At 51.1% G+C, this 18,786-nt stretch overlaps 1 protein-coding gene across 1 annotated transcript in view; it reads left to right on the top strand.

Annotated features, from left to right (window-relative positions):
* The first annotated feature begins 555 nt into the window (after positions 1-555).
* The window catches only part of LOC126653216 (zinc finger protein 773-like), a 96,750-nt gene continuing 78,519 nt past the window's right edge, over positions 556-18,786 (top strand). The window contains exons 1-5 of the mRNA XM_050340740.1: positions 556-668; positions 1,740-1,910; positions 2,618-2,859; positions 2,931-3,012; positions 3,143-4,263. Coding sequence (XP_050196697.1) covers positions 2,644-2,859; positions 2,931-3,012; positions 3,143-3,813 — 969 coding nt within the window. The 5' untranslated portion in view covers positions 556-668; positions 1,740-1,910; positions 2,618-2,643 and the 3' untranslated portion in view covers positions 3,814-4,263. The remainder of the gene's footprint in view (positions 669-1,739; positions 1,911-2,617; positions 2,860-2,930; positions 3,013-3,142; positions 4,264-18,786) is intronic.

Genomic DNA, 18,786 nt, shown 5'->3' with positions numbered 1-18,786 from the left:
CCAGCAGTGGATCTGAGCCTCAGGGCTCTCCCCAATGTTTTACCCTTTTTTTCAGCTTCTCCCTTTTTGCCAGGTTGCATCTAGAGAATCCACAAACCTCCTAAGAGGCTCTCCTCATAAAGGCCATGTCCTCATAAACCCCATAAACGTTGCTGCCTAAAAGGCTGCAGAGGGAAAAAGACTCCAGGCCAAACTGGGCAGGAGGTCAGAGAAGCAGCAGAGGTTTCCATGAGCCTTGAGGCTCCAGGAATACAAACCCACACCCGTCCCTTCCAACGCAGGTGTTAAAGTTTTTATAATGATTTCCACCCAGTACCCGTCCCGTCCCCGCCCCGGTTCTGCCCCGCTCTGCCCCAGGAACGCCCGTGGGGAATTGAGTCTGGGGGAGTTGGGAGCTTTGAGCCGCTGCAACTACAACTCCCGGCGTGCCCCGCGCGGAAAAGGGGGCGGGGCGGGGTCTCTGCCGGCGGTGCGCGCGCACAGCCCCGCGGTGGCTGCCGGGAAAGCAATGGCGGCGATACAGGCGTGTTCGACTCTGTGAGGCCTGGCCCCGCGGCGGGGCTGGGGATGCGCTCGGGGGCTGCGGGGAGCGCGGCTGCGGGCGGGAAGGCTGGAGGGCTCGGCAGAGTAGAGAGGAGGGGCTCGGGGGTTCCCGAGGAGGTTTTGAGGTCCGTGAGGGGCTCTCAGGGTTTCGCGGAGGGGATTTGGTGTCCTGAGGGCGCTCAGAGGGGAGGGTGAAGGTGCCTGAAGGGGTTTAGGAGGTCCCTGAAAGGGCTGGGGCCATGGAACCCCCTCAGGAGAGAGGTTTAAACGCCATGGCTGCACTGCGCAGGCGCCGGCGGAGTCCCCATGAGCAAACTACAACTCCCATTAGGCCAGCGCGGCGCCGCCATTGCCGCTCTTGCCGCAGCGCCCCCTGCCGGCTGGGCGGACCGACCGCAGGGAAAGCGGGTCCCGAAGCCTCCCCGAACCCCAGAGACCCCCAAAATTCAGCACACAGAGACCCCACTGGGAGGGGATCCCGGGGGTCCCCTAAAGCCTATCAGTGGGGTGCAGGGGATTCCCCCGCTCTCAGGGCAGTGGTCCTGGTGGTGCCGCCTAAAGCCTTTTGAGGGAGATGAACCACATGGGGGTAAGGGGATCCCAGTGCCCCCAGTATAGCCCAGTGACCTCCCAGTGTCTCTCAGTATGACCCAGTAACCCCCCCAGTGACCACCGAGTCTTTCCCAGTGACCTCCCACTGCCCCTTAGTATGGCTCAATGATCCTCCAGTGAGCACCCAGTAACCCCCAGTATGGCCCAGTAACCTCCCAGTGTCCCCCCGTGTGTCCTGGTAATCCCCCAGTAATCACCCAGTCCTTCCCAGTGCCCTCCCAGCATCCCTCAATAACCCCCCAGTCCCAATGTCCCCTGGTTCCCCCCAGTATGTCCCAGTATCCTCCAGTAATCACCCAGTGCCCCCCAAAGCCCCCTAATTGTCCCCAACGCGTCTCCACATGTCTTTGAATTTTCTATGAGTGTGAAGGGGGAATGGGGCATGGTCTGTGGTCAGAGGGTCCAGAGGGGGCTTCTGGGGGGTGATAGAGGGCTGGAAACATTTGGGATGGGGTTTGGGAACAGTGGAATTGGGGGTGTCAAGGGGGGAATTGGGGCCATGGGGAGGCCCTGAGGACATTGGGGACACCAGGGGGGTCTCGGGACTCACCTACTTGTGGTGCTGCCCCTCCTCTCCCACCCAGGTGACCCTGAGAAATGTCCCGGAGGTGAGCCCGGAGCAGGCCCTGAGGTGGCCCTGAGAAGAAGTGGAAGGCAGAGGTGGTGCTGAGGCAGGAGAGCCCCGTGCTGGGGAAGAGGCTGAGCTGGGAGTGCCCAGCAGCGAGAAGGTGCTGTGTCCATGCCCTGTGTGCCAGGTGAGCTGGGGCTTTGCTGCAGAGCTGCGGGCGCTGATTGGAGCGGCTGCAGCTGCTGAGCTGGTGGCCCCCAGGAACACAAAGTGTGCCCGGCCACGGAGCCTGCAGGGAGGAGCAGGGACAGGGTCAGGGCCACTGTCAGCCCGGGGCTGGCTGGGCAGACACAGCAGTTTTGGGGTCCCCCTGGGAGCTGCCGAGGGTGGAGGGCGGAGCGGGCGATGCCGGAGCTGGGGGACCCCCGGCAGGCTGGAGGGGGGAGCACGGAGAGGGAGGAACCCCGGGACCCCCGGGAGCCTGAAACGGGGGAGCGGAGAAGGGGAAACCTGGAGAGTGGGAACCCCTGGGATCCCTGGGACAATAAGGTGGAGAACCTGGAGAGGGGAAATGTCTGGGAAGGCGGCACCCCGAAGGTGAGAGTCAGAAGAGGAGGGACCCTTGGGACCCCCAACACTCCCAGCATCCCTAAGTGGGACCTCCAACATCCCAGACAGGGGAGACCCTCTGAACCCCATAGGAGAGAGACCAGAGAGGGGGAACTTGTGGGGGAGATTTTTTTGGCCTAATCTTCAGATTTTGGAGTATATTTCAGCTGAATCTCAACTTTTTGCAGTTTGTGGGGCAGGGGTTTTCTTGCTATTTCTGAGGAGTTTTTTTGCCTGCATATTGGTGATTTCAGTTTTTCTAAGCTGAATCGTGATGTTTTGGAGGTCCCCCAGAACCCTGAAGTTGGGAGATGGGGAGTCTTGGATTCCTGGGAGCCCCAGCAGCCTGGAGAGAGCAGAGACCACGTAGATGGGAGACCCCAAATACACACAGGATTCCCAGCAGCCCGAACAGGGGGGACCTCCAGAATCCCAAAGTGGAGAGACCAGACAGGAGGAACTCCTGGCTGGGGATTTTTGGGCTGAATCTTGGTGTTTTGGAGGTTTTTATGGTCCCAGGATGCCCGGTGAGTTCTAGAGATGGACTTGGGCAGGAGGAACCCCGAAACCAATGCGCTCAGCCCTTGTTTCCCCCCAGCAGGATTTGTCCTTCCCAAAGCTTGGGCGGATGGAGGAGGAGGTTGCAAGGAAGAGGAAATATCTACAGGCTCCCCAGGCAGGTGAGGAGGAAGTCAGTGCCCCTTTACCCCTGTCTTGTGGTGCCTGTGGGGGCCAGAATTGGGGACATGTCCTTGGCCTTCCCTCTGGGCTGGAGGCAAATCCCCTGCCTGTCCTTCCTTCCTGCCCCAGGCCCCGAGCTGAGGACGGAGAGCACGGAGGACAAATCCCCCCGGCAGAGCCTGGTGGGAGAGGCCGTTTTGAAGGGCTCCCCAGCGCAGGAAGGCAGCGGGGAGGAAAAGGCCCGGAGATGCCCCCGGAGGAGGGGCTGCAAAGCCAGCCCAGAGAGCTCTGAGGAGGAAAGACCCGTTCTGTTCCAGGAAGGCGGCCGGAGCTTGAGCCGGAGCTCGGAGCTGGTGGACCCTGAGCAGCCTCCCAGCAGGGAGAAGCCCTTCAGGTGCTTGGAATGTGGGAAGAGCTTCAGGAAGAGCACCCACCTCCTCGGCCACCAGCTCATCCACACTGGGGAACGGCCTTACACATGTAGAGAATGTGGGCAGAGCTTCAGGCAGAACTCCACCCTCCGCAACCACCAGCGCATCCACACTGGGGAACGGCCCTACAAGTGCTTGGAATGTGGGAAGAGGTTTCAGCGCAGCTCACATCTCCTCAGGCATGAGCAGGCACACACAGGGGAGAGACCCTTCCGCTGCACCGACTGCGGGAAGGGCTTCAACCTGAAATCCACCCTTGTCAAGCACCGGCGCATCCACACTGGGGAGAGGCCCTACAAGTGTGGGGAGTGTGGGAAGAGCTTCAGCCACAGAGGTAACTTGACCTTACACCAACGAACCCACCAGTAAAAGAAGCCCTAGGAATGCCCTGACTGCGGGAAGAGCTTTGGCCGCTGCTCCCACCCCGAATGACCCCCCTGATGGTGAGGCAACCCCTGGAGTCCAGGGACTGTCAGTCCATCCCTTTCCACCAGAAAGGGCCAATGCCCTTTGCCAGGGGCAGGTTGTGCCAACAGAACCCTTCTTGGGGGTGTGTGGAGATTCCTGCCTTGACTGGGACCCCCCAAGGTCACTGCTGGAGGTTGAGAGCAGAGATCTCCCCACGATTGTTGGTCTGGGGGAGTTCCATCCATTTCTAATTAATAATTCTTTCTTTGGTGCCAACTTGAGTAGAATTGCTTCAACAATTGCTTTAGTGTAGAGCACTGTCCTATCTTATTCTCTATTAGTGGTAGTTTTAGTGTTTCTTTAGTGTTTCTTTTAATGTTTCCTTAGTGTTGCAGTTTCCATGGAGAAAAGGTGAGGGGCGGAGGGCAGAGATTCTCGGCTACAGTCACCAGTTCTTCTCCCTTTCCTCTCCCTGATTTTCCAGAATTTGCCCTCAATTTTTATAGTGTCCACAGTAGCTTGAACATGGTTTTTTGGCACGTAGCTAGTTCAGATGTTGGAATAGATATGATAATCATAAACAATGGCAGGATCTTTTGGCAGGAAAAGTGCCATGGGAAGTCCTGGTGAGAACTTCTGGCAGAGAGCTGACAGAGAATGTTTGATAGGAAGTTTTTGAACGGCAGAAACAATTTTTGGCATTTTTATATTATCTGTGTGTTACAGATGGTTGCCATGGTGAATGACATATCAATAAGAATGCATAATGGTTGCCTTATTAACCGAACCTATCAATCCAAATGCACAATGGTTGCCATGGTAATGCACATATCAATGAGAATGCATTGTGGTTGCCAAGGTAAGCGATGTCACAATGAGAATGGACAATGGTTGCAGTGGTAACCAACTTCACAATTAGAATGCTTAATGGTTGCCATGGTAATCAGTGTAACAATGAGAATGCACAATGCTTGCCATGGTGTAAGGGGGTACTTTTGATTTAGATGATCAGTGGAGCACACAGGGGTGAGAAAGTGATTATATTCACATGTGAAACCAGCCAGAGTATTGTACAATGTGACTTTATTGCACAAGTTGACTGTAAGGCCCATTGTGCCTTTAGCAAAGTTAACTGGATGTCCCCAATTATCAGAGCTGAGTTCCTCCTTGGCTTGGCTCCACTCTGCAAGAGAGATACAAATCCCCTTGGAACACAATGGTACAGGTCGTCCATAGGGCTGAGGAAGGTGATGGAGAGGAAGATGATGTGGGCAGGGGTCGTTGGCCCCTTGCCCTACAGTGGAGCACGCCCAGACTGTTGCCATGAGGTGATGAACGGGCGCTGTTTGGCTGCCACTCAAGCACCACCTTCTGCTGCGTCCTGGCCCTACGTAGTGTAATGTAGAGCTGATGGAATGGGGTGTCAGCACTGCTGGGTGGAGCGATGCTCATCCTTCCATCCACACTGTGCTGCTCTGCGGGGACACCCGCCAAGCACGGGCACCGACCAGCCCTGCAGAGCCTGGTAGGCCTGGCCTGTCTGTGCAGGTGAGCACAGTTTATTGATAGGAAGCAACAGGGAAAGAAAACATTTTGTATTCTTTTTTTTTTGTATTCCTTTAATTCCCTTTTTACTAGCTAATGTTGTAATAAAACCTGATTGTAGTATTGTATGAATGCTAACTGATAAAGTAGTGATTTTGTCTTCTTTTTTAGCTTTTTAACCTCTTTGCTAGTAGTCTTTTACTCTAACTGCAATAAGAGATTTTTTGTAATGTTTGAATGACTGTTGTACTTGTCTTTGTTCTGGCCATGGATCCTAACGAAGAGATACAGGGGGTCCCCAGGAGGCAGTTTGGGATGGCTGGGGGAGTCCTGGGAGATTTGATGGAGGGAAGTTGGTGGTCCCCAGGAGTCTTGGGGGGGACTTGGGGGGTTCCCAGGAGTCCCCGGACCCCCCAAACTCACCCAGCACCACCATGGCCTCGTTGGGTCGGCACGTGAAGAACATGGTGGTGGGAAGAGACCCCAGATCCTGATCGATTCTAACTGATCCCGATCGATCGGGATCCGCCCCCCACCGCGAGCACCGCCCTGCTCCAAGCAGCCCCCAAGCTCGCCAATTCTGCCTGGTGACCGGTGATGTCACGGATTTCACAGTGTTCTATTGGATGAGTCTCACAGGGGCGGGAAGAAGGGGCAGGCATATTCTTCTTGAAAACCAGTGACGTCATTAAACCAGCGCTGTCCTATTGGCTGTGACGCTCGAGGGAGCTCCAAAACCTGTTGATGGCTTGTGGGGGAAGGAGAGCTGGGATGGCCGGGCACAGGGGTGCAGGGGGTTCCAGTGCCCAGGAAAGGGGTCAAAAAAATTCCCCTCTCTCTCCCAGTGCTCCTCTAACCCATCCCAGTCTCCCCTCTCTCCCAGTGCCCCCCAGCTCATCCTAGTACCCCCTCTCTCCCAGTGCCCCCCATGGACCCGTGCCATCCCCGTGCTGATTCTGGGGGGGTTGTATATCCCCCCCCCCACTGTCACTCTGCCCCCGCCCAGCTACTCCCAGTGTTGCCAATAAAGCCTCCTAGTTCTCACAGTCCCGGTTTTTGGGGGACACTGAGGGGGCTCGGAGGGATCAGCCACAGAAGGGCCCGAAGCATTTTTTAACCAATGGGAGCGCGTGGAACTGATGACTCATCAGTTGCCAGGCAGCTCCCAGCGCTCCCCACCTGACCCTTGTTCCAACCGCGGGTCACGTGGTGTCGAACCCTCCCCGCGCGCTCCTCGCCCCATGGGCTGGGCGCGCGCAGCCAATGGGAGGACGCGGAGTGGGCGGGGCGAGGCGGGGATTGGTCGGAAGGCGGAGGGGGCGGGGCCAAGAGCCGGGGCCGGCCCCGGCCGAGGTGCCCTCGGTCAGTTGGGAGTTGGGAGCGGCCGCGGCCGGACGGGCACAGAGAGCGGCCCCGGGGAGAGACCGCGGGGAGGGACCCACAGGGAGCGACCCCCAGGGAGCCACCGCCGCCAAGGGCCCCCCGGGGGAGCTCTCCCCCCGAGCGGGGCCGGAGCGGGGCCGGCCGGGGGGCACAGGGGAGCCGGGAGCCGCCTTCTCCTCAGGCGGCTGCTGGGAAGGAGCCTGCGCTGGCAGGAGCGAAGGGGCTCGGGCTGAGGCCGGGCAGGGCCAGGGCAGGGATCGGAAGAGTTGTTTGCACCCACAGGGCGCTCGGGCGCTGCAAGAGCTCGCCCAGGTGGAGTCGCCGTCCCTGGAGGTGTTTCAGCGGCGTCTGGAGCTGGCCATGAGTGACGCGGTTCAGTGGTTTGGGGGATGGAATCGTGGGATGTGCTGAGCTGGGAGGGACCCCTCAGCACCTTCGAGTCCAGCTCCTGATTTCTAAAAACTAATTAAATGGGGATCAAACTATCGGGCTCCAAAAGGTCTTCCATCCCTACTCTACAAAATGCAGGCCTGTGTTAACCATGGAGGGCAGGCTGGCAGTTATCAATGGGAACAACAAAGAAAAGCTCAGAGCTTTTATTTATTCATGGTCACCACATAAAACTAGCCCTCTGTTCATGACTGTGTAGAACTGTCATCAAGTCTGAACTTTCTGGTGTAAATATCAGTATATTTGGATGCAATATTTGCATGCCGTGCTCCTGTGGCAACAATTGGATTTAAAAGGTTGTAACACTTTATGCTTGTGGGTTATATTTAAAAAAAAATAAATAGTGAAAATCCATATATATTACAGAAGACAACAATGAAAGAACTCACATTTAACAAAATATAAATTAGGACATCAATCAAGGCAAATGTAAAATTGTAAATAAAAATCATTACAACTCATTCAACTGTTTGCACACTCAAAGGATATGTTTGAAAATTCTGCCTCAGAAATAAATAAAATAAAATTTCTGAGGCAGTTTGTTACAACCGTTTCAAAGTTTCCAATAAAATTCACCACTCTTGAAATGCAAAGTCTGAAAAATGAAACAAGAGTGCCATTGGAATTCTGGTTGCCAGCTCTGATCTCTACAGGAGTTATTCCAGAGTGTAACAAAAGCAGCAACAGAAATAACCTTTGGCATTAGAGCACCATCCTGCATTAATTGGTCCTGGTAACAGAGCTTTGGTTTTGAACCCCTCTGATAATGAAACCTTGCCAGAACTGTGAGATTATAATGTTGATTTTCTTAAGAAGTTGTGAGTCCTTAACCCAGCATCTCCAGGTGAGCCCCTGCAATAGGAGGGTCCTGTTCCTGCCGTCAGTGGAGAGGAGGAATCAGGTGAGCTGAGCAGGCTGCAAGGGCTTGGATTTCTGCAGGGCTGGAATGTTTTCATGGGTGGACTTCTTCAAATATGTTTGAGGGAGAAACAGTATTTTCTGTTTTATCAGCTTTCCAGTTTCAGAATGTTGCAATTTATCCCTAAAATCCAATATGTAGTTTCGAAAGATAAAAGTCCTGATCCTGAATCTTTCGGCCTCACCAGCCAATTGCAACTCGCCCAGGGAAGTTCAGAAGTGGAACCATCCATGAAATGCCCCCTTCTATCCCAGAGATCCCCCAGAGATTCAGCTCCAGTGCCAAACCCCAGGGAGTGTCAGCTGCCACAAAACTGATGTTTGAGTTAGGTGGGTTCCATCTTGTGTTCTTTGGGGTAGCTGGCACATCTGGAGCAAGGGGGGTGGGCAAAGGTGTGTGATTGCCAAGGTCCAACACATAAGTGTTTTGATTATGTTTTCCTGCATAGAAGTCCCTAAGGAATTGGTAAGGATTTTTTCCCTCCTCTCCTCCCCCCAGTTAGTCACAAGGGTATTCAAGCCCTTGCTGGGCTAAACTCACACTGTTTGTTGTGAGGATGACAGATTGTGCTTCTTCAGGCTTGTCTGCTGTGCAGACAGACCCTCCTGTTCCCCCTCTGTGCCCCACACACGTCCTGGGTGTATGGAGGGAAAAGCAGGGGCAGATTTCGTTCAGATTTGGGGTTTGGGTAAAGAGATTCTATATTGGAGCAGCATGAAAACCATTTCTGTCTCTTCTGTGAGTTCACCCCAACATGGGCAATGTGTGAGGGCTCCCAGCAGTGTCCAGCCAATGTCACCCTTTAAATCTGGAGCCTGAAGGACCCTCAGCTTTGCTCCCCTTTGTGCCTGGGTCACACTTTGTTGTGTGTATGGCAGGGCTGTAAAGGTTTATTCCTTCCAGAAAACAACCCCCCAGATCAATCTGTATTTTTGGGACAATTTTGGGGTGTGTGTATTGGATGAACTTTTGTCCTGCTATTCCCTATTTATTGATACCCTGCTGGCAGTATCACCAGTCAAGTTTCAGGATCACCTGTCAAATGTCTGTGCTGTGCTGGGAGTTTGAAATACAGAAGTGCCAGTGTTTTAAAATTGTACTTCTTTAACTTGAGTTATATAAAATTGAGATCTACAATGGTAAAACACAGCAAAAGCTTCTGGTAATTCCTTGGAGCAGCAGCAAAGTACTGGTTGGATTGGGTTGGGTTATTGCAGGAAAAAAAGGGGCACAAGAGGCTGAACAAGTTCCAGGTTGCCCCAGATCTACCAAAGTCAAAAATCCATCCCATGTATGAACCATTGTGGATTGTCAGTGTTCCACGGCTGGGTGGAGGGCCGTGGGAGAGGGAAACTTGGAACACCTGCAGGGAGGGGGATGCCTGCACACGTGGAGAACCTGTCCCCAGAAGGCATTGCTGGGGTCAGGGCTCACCCCAGGGCATGGGGATGGTTGATGATTTACAGCTCCTGGTGCAAATCTGCACTGAGTTTATCCAGCCTGCAGGAAGGCTGGCACAGTTCAGTGGTGCTCTGTAGCACACACCATGCATTTAGGAAATAATAAAGTTGTAATAACATATTCTTTTTGCTTCATTTGATACAGGAAAAAAAGTCCAAACGTGTGTTCAAATCAAAAGGGGAAAAAAGGCTTTTTTCCTCTTTAGACGACAGATACAGCTTTACTTTATGGCAATTGGACAGGTAATGAGCCTTTTTCAATTATGCTATTCAAACCTTTTTTATATATCCTCTTTTAATTGTGTAACAAATTTGCAGTTCAGGATAATGTAAAATATGTGTTTCATCATCTGAACAGTCTCAATCAAACCCAAGAAAGATCCAATAATTAGTTGTTGCAACAGCCACATCTCCATAAAGTCCTGTGGAAGGATCGGAGAGAGTCCACACAGGAATAAACCACAGGAAAGGTCTTCTGAGTAGAGGAAGGGAGAGAAAGGAAAGAGACAAGTTCAGAAGGGAAAATATAAAAGGGAAAAGTTTCCCAAGCTTTTGCAGAACCAAAAAATGACAAATGTCCTTGTGTGTGATTACAGCTTGTAGCTCCTGGAAATGAAGGATCTTATTTTATATTTGTAAATCTTTACCTGGGCCAAGCAGATAAATATGGTTTATAATCCAGGTAATGAACTAATAACAGGAGAGTTGCAGGAGTCCTGAAGCTCAGTCAAGTTAAAGGTTTTGACAAAGAGTTTAAACAAATCTTTTTGTCCATTCCAAAGAGTTCCAGAGGAGTTGATTTATTCCCAGTTGGCAGACAGGAGTCAGCTTATGAAGCCTTTTTAATTTAAGCAGGGCCCCGATGTGATCGTTTGGTAATTGCTGGAGTAAAATTAATAATAAAAACAAAACATTGTGAAGAATCAAATCAAAGTCATTTATTCTGCCATGACTCAATTTGGCTGTTTTTCCTGTTACTAATCTCCCTTTGAAAGGTCATGTTTTAAGGATTATAACTCCAAAATATTTTAATTTCTTAAGCTTGAGTCTGTCCTTCTTTGACCTACAGGCAAACTTAGTTTGCCAGGAAGCAGGACAGAACTAAAAATGCCTGGGAGCAGCACGAGGATGTTTTGCATTTCCTGGTTGTCGTGGTTTTGCCCTGGCTCAATTTACTTTTACACCCCCACATACAATTACTATCAGTTGAGAGAAGGTTTATGCAGACAAAAAGAGACTGAATTAAAAAAGGTATGAGTATTTATTATTAACAAACTAAAACTAAAGAATTATATTTATAACAATTCTACTTAAGTAAAAGGTATTATGTATTTACAGAAGATACTTCTCCCCCCACTTCCCTTTATATCAGTCCAAGGAGGAGAAGCAGTCCTTTTCTGTTCTTGGAATTCCAGCTCTTTCTCTCTCTCTCTCTCCAGTAACTCTGCAGCACTTTCGTCGCAGTTGGAACTTCTTTATCTCTCTCTTATTCTGTGTTGGCCTCCAGGGCTGGGCCTACCCCCCTCCTGGGTTAAAACCGAAGGCTGAGGGTTACCCAGGTCCTGAAGGGTCTCCTTCCATAGACTTGCAAGGGGACACTTGCTTACTATGGATCTTCTTCCACAGGGTTACAGGGGATAATGGTTTAAGAGTTCACCCCTGTTTCCCTATGGAGGTCCCTCCCCATGGGAGAACAGTCCTTGATTGACTTCTCGGCATGGGTCCAGTCTGGATCCCTTACTCGGATCCCAATATCCCACCTGAGCCATTTTCTGCTCCAGCGTAGGTCCTCTCTAGCACCAGCAGCACGGATCCCACACATGGATCCCAACATCCCTACCTGAACCGTTTTGTGTTCCAGCGTAGGTTCTAATACCCGTCAGGGTCATAAATCTTCAACAGCAGGAGCATGGATCTCTCACTGAGATCCCAAGCTTATCTGAGCCGTCTCGCTCCAGCATAAGCATCGATCCCTTCGAGGGTCACAAAGTCTTTAACAGGACTCTGCCTCATCTGAGCCGCTTTTACTCCAGCATAAGGCTTTTCTCTTTCTGTTAAAGTCACAAATCTCTGGTGCATCCACAAGCTCCTCTGTGAGCCGCATGGGGGGTCTCTTCACCCCAACAAACTTCTACAGGTGGCAGGGTTTTATTTTTCAGTCTTTACCCTGCTGAAGGGAGGGAGAGCGAAAAGGAGAAAAAGCAGCTCTCCCCCCTTCGAACTTTTCTTCTCTCTCCTGTTGCAGCTTCAGCTGCCAGCGTTGACCTTGGAAATTCTGTTATCTCATGGCTGGAATTCTTCTGCAGCGGTTTCTCATTTAAGCAGTTCATCTTTTAAACTTTTTTTTTTTCTTCACTCTCTCACAAGAGAGAAGGGAGGTTTCAGTGTTGCACCTATCCCCTTCCCCGGCCCAAGCCAGGGGAGGAGGGGGCCTTGGCCCTCCTCGAGCCCACCGCTTCTCTCCTACATGGCTGCTGCTCCTAATTTCAACTGCGCCACAACCTTCTCTTCCGTTTTCTTAAAGATGTAATTAGCAAAGGCGTCACTGAACTTTTTGATTGGTTTTTTGTCCGGAAATCACCTGGACAAAACCATCCTCAGCCCCAGGGATGGGCTGGGGGGCAAAACCACGACACTGGTGAAAACTTGCAAGTTGTGTCATCCATGTCATGAATGCTGTAGTTGGCTCCATGTCCTATTGCACTGATTTCACCTCTGTTTTAAGATGACAGTAGCAAATTCTCATTGCAGATTTTTGTTTCTTTTCATTTCTGGCAGACAGAGTTGCTTCTGTTCAGCACAGCCCTGCTCTTCTCAGGAGCCCACGAGACACGAGCATGGACTGTCCTCCTGGGCCCCTCCTGCCGTGCCTGTGTCCCAGTGCACGTGCTGTGGGCAGCAGCCAGGGAGCTGGAGACACGAGTGTGCAGCCAGAAGGACAGCCTGGCCAGGGGTGCTGCAGTGCCCAATCCAAGGCTCCCGGGGTGCTGTGGCGGTGCCGAGTGGGAAAACCCTCCTGGCGGTGCTGGACAAGATCCCCCGGCAGCAAAGGCAGCTGCTCCATCTCCAGGGCACTCTCTCAATCCGAGGTTGCAGGAGCAGGATAAGGAATATCCCTGCACCTTGTTCCTTGTGGCAAGAGGCTCCATCCCTGTAGGAGCCTCCGTGAGCCCTGCTGGCTGGAGGCCGGAGGAATCCCGGGGGACAGGTCTCCCTTGTCCCCTGGAGCCGTGGGGATCAGCAGACCCCGCTCATCCCTGAGGATGCTCACGGCCAGGAGGAGACAGAGCAACAAGCCTGTTCCAGTGAGGCATTCCCAGGATAGAGTGGCACAGCAGCAAGTGTTGGTGCCCAATCCATGGCTCCCAGGCTGCTGCCATGTGGGAAGACCTTCCCCATGGTGCTGGACAAGATGCTGCAGTGGCAAAGAGAAGTGTTCCCATCTCCAGGCTCTCTCCTGATCCAGCTGGATAAGGAATATCTCCACACCTCCATTACTCCTGACAAGATCCTCCATCCTTCCCAGAGGCTCCATGTATAAGAGTCCCTGCTCCCGTGGAGCAGTGGGTATCTGCAGACCCCGCTAATCCAGTCCCAGTGGGAGCCCAGCCCATTCCATTCCTGGATTCCCAGGGGCAGGTGGCACAGCAGCAAATGTCCAGAGCCACCAGTGGCAAATCCACAGCTCCCAGGATGATTCCATATGGGAAAACCCTCCAGACGTTGCTGGACAAGATCCTTCAGTGGCAAAGGCAGGTGTTCCCAACTCCACAGCACTGTCTTGATCCGGCTGTGGAGGAGCAGGATAAGGAAACCTCAGGAACTCAGTTACTTCTGGCAAGAGCCTCCAGGCCTTCCAGAGTCTCCGTAAGAATCTGCAGAATCCACATGGCAGAGGCCCCATGGACAGGTCACCCTTGGAGCCGAGGGGATCAGCAGACCCTGCCAATCCCTGAGGATGCCCGGGGCTGGGAAAAGCCTGGAAGGAACAAGCCCGTTCCAGTAAAGTGTTCTCAGGAGCAAGTGGCACAGCAGCAAGTGTTGGTACCCAATCCATGGCTCCCAGGATGCTTCCATGTGGGAAAACCCTCCAGACATTGCTGGACAAGATCCTCCAGTGTCCAAGGTGGCTTTTCCCATTTCCAGCTGTGGAAGGAGCGGGATAAGGAAAATCTCTGCACCTCTGTTAGTTCAGGCAGGAGCCTCCATCCCTCCCAGAGCCTCCCTGAGCCCTGCCAGGCTTCAGATGGATCAGCCCCCATGGATGGCACTCCCTGCTCCCCTGGAGCCGCGGGAATCAGCAGAGCCTGTTCATCCCTGAGGGTGCCCATGGCCAGGAACAGCCTGGGGGTAACGAGCCCATTCCAGGCTCTCAGCTGAGGCATTCCCAGGAGCAAGTGGCACAGCAGAAAACTTCCTGGGGGTGCCAGTGCCCAGTCCACAGCTCCCAGGATGCTGCCATGTGGGAAGACCCTACAAACAGTGATGGACAAGATCCCCAAGCAACCAAGGCAGCTGTTCCCATCCCCAGGGGCTGTCTCAACCCAGGTGTGGAGGAGCAGGATGAGGAATATCTCCACCCCTCAGTTACTTCTGGATCCCTCCCAGAGCCTCCTGAGACCTGCTGGACTCCAGATGGATGAGCCCCCGTGGACTTTTTGGTGGGAGAAATAGAACATTGCTTACAACATTCCACTATGGCCAAATAAGAAACAACAGAATCTGGAAGGATTTATTGGATCAGGGATGTACCTGAAGCAACCAGGGTGTCAGCTGAGCTCTGGGGACCCAGAGAAGATCAAACCCAAACGTTCCAGCCTTTGTGGTGAAAAACACTGACACTGTGCCTGCTTAGAACTGAGGTCAACAAGGGGGGCACCAGACACAGAAAACCCCTCCAGAGACCCCCAAAGAAGACCCCAAATGACCAAATAGGTACTTGCAATAGGGGTGTGAGTGTGTAAAACAAAGTAATGGGCATGTGTTGAGTAAGGGGGAATATCCAGATGTGTGGATCTTCCAGTGCTTTGGGTGGGTTATTTGGTGTTCCCCAATTTGGTCTCTGGCTTTGTTTTATCCACTGATCACTGGTTTGTGTTTGTCTTTGTTTCTGCACTGTAACATCTGCACAAGTGGGTTCTGGGTCCAAAACTGACCCCAATTGTACCAGCAGTGAGTCAGCAGTGTGGGGAGTGTGAGAGAAACAATCCAAACCCTGCCAGTGGGGTGGGAATAGGGGATGGAAGGTGTGGAAATGTTCCAGGTGAATGTTGGCAGATGGATTGCACTGAACTGCCCAGAGAAGGGGGGTATAAATATCTCCTGGTCTCGAGGATACCTTCTCTGGGTGGCCAGAGGTTTTTCCTTGTGGCACCAACCAGGCTAGGGAAGGGAGTGGAATCCTGTTGAATCCAGGAATCCCTGGATTTGGGGTACCTTTGGGAAGGTCACCAGACAGAGGTTCCCACTGGATTGCAGAAACAAAATGCTTCAGTCTTGTTTTGCTCTTCTGATGCAAGGGGGGATGATGGGGGAAAATTTCCATCTCATTTTAGCACCAAATGTGACCCCAGAGTTGCCTACAAGTCCATGGATAAAGTGAGCAAGAATATCTGCTGAATGTGTAAATGTGTGTGGAATCAAAAGCCCTGTCTGTCTGTCCCTGAAGTGGTGAGGCCTGAATTACAGGCCCTGGGCCCAAATTGACCTCTCCATGACCCTTCCAAGCTGATGTTCTGTTTATCCATGTACCACTCATCAGCTAAAACTATATCAGTGTTAAAAGCTTTTTAGTAACCATGTTAGTATCTGCTCAGTACTGAACACTCTTTGTACCTGTTCATTGGTGAAATCTGTGTGATTGTCAGCAAGGTCTGATCTTTGTGTGTGTAGATCCTGGTCAAGGCCCTGGAAGTGATACCTGGCCTTGTCTGGCAGCAGATGGGGCAGGTTGTGACTCCCTTGGCTTGTGAGAAATAGAACATTGCTCACAGCCTTTCACAGGGGGCAAATAAAGAACAATATTATCTTGGAGAAGTCCTGGAGGATTGGATCAGGGATGTAACTCCAGCAGAACAGGATGTCAGCTGAGCTCTGGGGACCCAGAGAGGATCAAACCCAAACGTTCCAGCCTTTGTGGTGAAAACCAGTGACACTGTGCCTGCTCAGAACTGAGGACACAAAGCAGAGACCTCAACTTTGGGGGGCACCAGACACAGAAAAACCCACCAGAGACCCCCAAAGAAGACCCCAAATGACCAAATAAGGACTGGGGATAGAGGGTGTGAGTGTGTAAAGCAAAGTACAGTATTTGTGTGAAGGGAAAATGTCTAAGGAGTGTGTAAATTGTGTGTAATATAAAGCTCTCTCTGTCTGCCACTGAAGTGCTGAGGCTGAACAACAGGCCCTGAGCAAAGTTGGCCTCTAGAGCTCCAACCTGATGTTCTATTTATCCCTAATCAGCTCAAACTGTGTTTGTGAGTAAAAATTTAGTGTGATAAGACTACACTGTGTGTCTGCTTATCAATGAAATGTCATTAGTAAGATGTATTAATATCTGCTCATTAGTGGATACTGTTTGTGTCTGTTCATTAACAAAATGTCATTAGTAAGATGTATTAATATCTGCTCATTAGTGGATACTGTTTGTGTCTGTTCATTAACAGAATGTGTGTGATTGTGAGCAAGGTGTGACCTTTATCTCTCCGTGTTTGGGGGCTGGTGAAGGCCGTGGCAGTCGATGTCTGGCCTTGCCTGGCAGCAGATGGGACAGGTTGACTCCCAGGGTTTGCCCCTTCAGGCCTGGCCAGGCTTTGGGTGGGACCCAGGAGGAGAAGGGAGCCAGATGTTTGTGCACACTGGGAGCTCTGGGAGCTCGTTCCTCCCAGGCCAGCAAAGCTGGGCCCCTCCCAGCAGAGCCAGACAACACAGTTCCATGGGGCCCTGCAGTGTCACAATGGCCTCTGATTCCATGGACAACATTCCTAATTTACTGTCCAGACCAGAGGGAAATCACAGGAAGGGCCGTGGTTTGTCAGGACTTGCTTTATCTGAGTGAGCCCCGTGGGGCTTTTGGTGCTGAGTCCTTGTGGTTCAGAGAAATCCTCCACAATGTGTCAGGCACGCTGTTATCAGGGCTGGGGAGGTGCAGGGGGTTTGTTCCCCCCCGTGCATTCCACCCAGAAAAGAAACACAACAGCTTTTTATACATTGGGAGGAGTGAGTTTCAAAATTATCTATCACAGACACTCTTTACAAAGTCTGCCTTATCTAAATAGACATTTGGTTGCCTAACTCCTATTCCTGCTACTATAGAGTGGTTACATAAAGTTTTATCATTTCAAACAGCTCAGGTTTCCCCCATCCCTTTTCTGTCTCCCTTGCCATGCTCCATGCTGGAAGTCTTTCCTGCTTTCCCTGACAGTCCCTTTTGTTTACATCAGCTTTATCTTAATTGCCCACAGTTTGGGCAGCAACCTTCTTTCAGGCAATTTTGCAAAGTCACACTTAACATAGCTACATTTTACTAGCATAGCTAAATTTTCTTGTATTTTATCTTGTCCTTATTTCAGTGCACAGCTGGGTGAAATGCTGCTTACCAGGAGATGAGACAGCCACAGAAGCTGTCCTGATGTGTGGGGCCACTGCCACCTAACATCCTGGGGTTGGATCTATTAAAGGGGCAGGCCTGGACAGATGCCAGAGGGGAAGAAAGGCCGTTTGGTCTCCCATCTCCCTCTGTCCCTCTGTTACAAACTGCTCACAGCCTGTCTCCCTGCCAAACAACAAAGGTAAACCCCCACTTTCAGGGACCTGTGAGAAAATTATCCCAGAAAGGGCAGAGTTGCAGGAGCAAGGGTTAATTGTCCCCATACACTCACCATGCAGTTCTCCTGTGTGGCCTGGCCATGAACCTGCTGGGTGGTGGCAGCTGACAGTTCATTACCTGGGTGCTGACACCGGCCCACAAACAGCTGCTGTACAGAACAAAGCTGAACTCACTGCCCAGATTGCCGATGGCACCACAGTGGACCAGGCTCAGACAAACACTGTCACCCACCTGGAGAGTCTGAGCCTTCAAATTCCCACAGGAAAAGTAGCAATGTGTGTTCTCTCTGACCTTGGCCACCCCAGAGCAAATAAAGATGCTGAGGAGTAAAAAGGAGCTCCAGACCACTCTGGGTTTATTTGCTTTTGGGAGGAGACATGTTCCAGACTTCTCCATTATTGCTGCCCCAGTGCCCTCATACCAGACAAGAAAAGGAGTTGGATAAATAGATAGTTCCTTCTTTTTAATAATCAGTCCCTAGTGGGCCAGATTTCTTTTTTTTTTTTTGCAGGAACCTGCCAGCAGATGAGATCAAACTGTGTGAGACTGACAAAGCTTTCGATTACCACAGTGGGCAGCAAAGATAACTGCCCCCACAATTGCTTCTGTTATCAGTTTACAAGTATCCCCTGAGAGAATGAAGTAGCAGCAGGACTGGGGAGTTGTACTGTTCTTTGCAGCACTGGTTGTCTGCATGTGTTTGTGTTTTTATCTCAATAACTCTGTGATATGCACAGCTGTATGTATTTTTGTCTCAGTAGTTTTGCAGCATGTCAAAGTTTACCCCAAACATTGTGTTTGTGTCTCCCCTACTCCCAAAATGCCTTGTATGAATCAGCTTATTAATAATTTTTTACTTATTTGTGTTTTTATCATGAGCAACTCACTGGTAAGGTTGTGTAAGACAAGCCATTTTACGTATTGTTAGGTTAATTTTTGCCAAGTTTGTCTTTTTGTTGAAAACCAAACTGGCTTGGGAGAAGCTTTTATATTTGTATAATTCTATCTCAATCATTTGAGAATCAAGAAACTCAACCAAATTAAGCCTGGGAGTTGGTACAAGAATTTATGCATATTTGGAATCATAGAAATATGCATGATATGCATGAACCCTCTGCCTTGGAAGGCATCAAGTTTTATATTTGGCTAAATTTCTCAAAATATTAACAAATAAAACTACAAAGCAAAAGAAAGTGTTACCTGAAGAGAATACAAGAAAGATGAAGGCTTCCTGGCCAGCATTGCCAGACATTTTATATATTTTTTTTTTTTATTTCAATAATTTTCCCCCACTTTTTCATTGACAACACTTTCTATATATTACATTAGGTTGATTCTTTCATTGCCTA

The sequence above is a fragment of the Myiozetetes cayanensis genome, unplaced genomic scaffold (assembly GCF_022539395.1).
Source record: "Myiozetetes cayanensis isolate MyiCay16 unplaced genomic scaffold, myiCay2020 scf98, whole genome shotgun sequence".
Lineage (NCBI taxonomy): Eukaryota > Metazoa > Chordata > Aves > Passeriformes > Tyrannidae > Myiozetetes > Myiozetetes cayanensis.
Note: the sequence above shows the minus strand (reverse complement) of the source record. Positions and strands in the feature narration are given on the sequence as shown.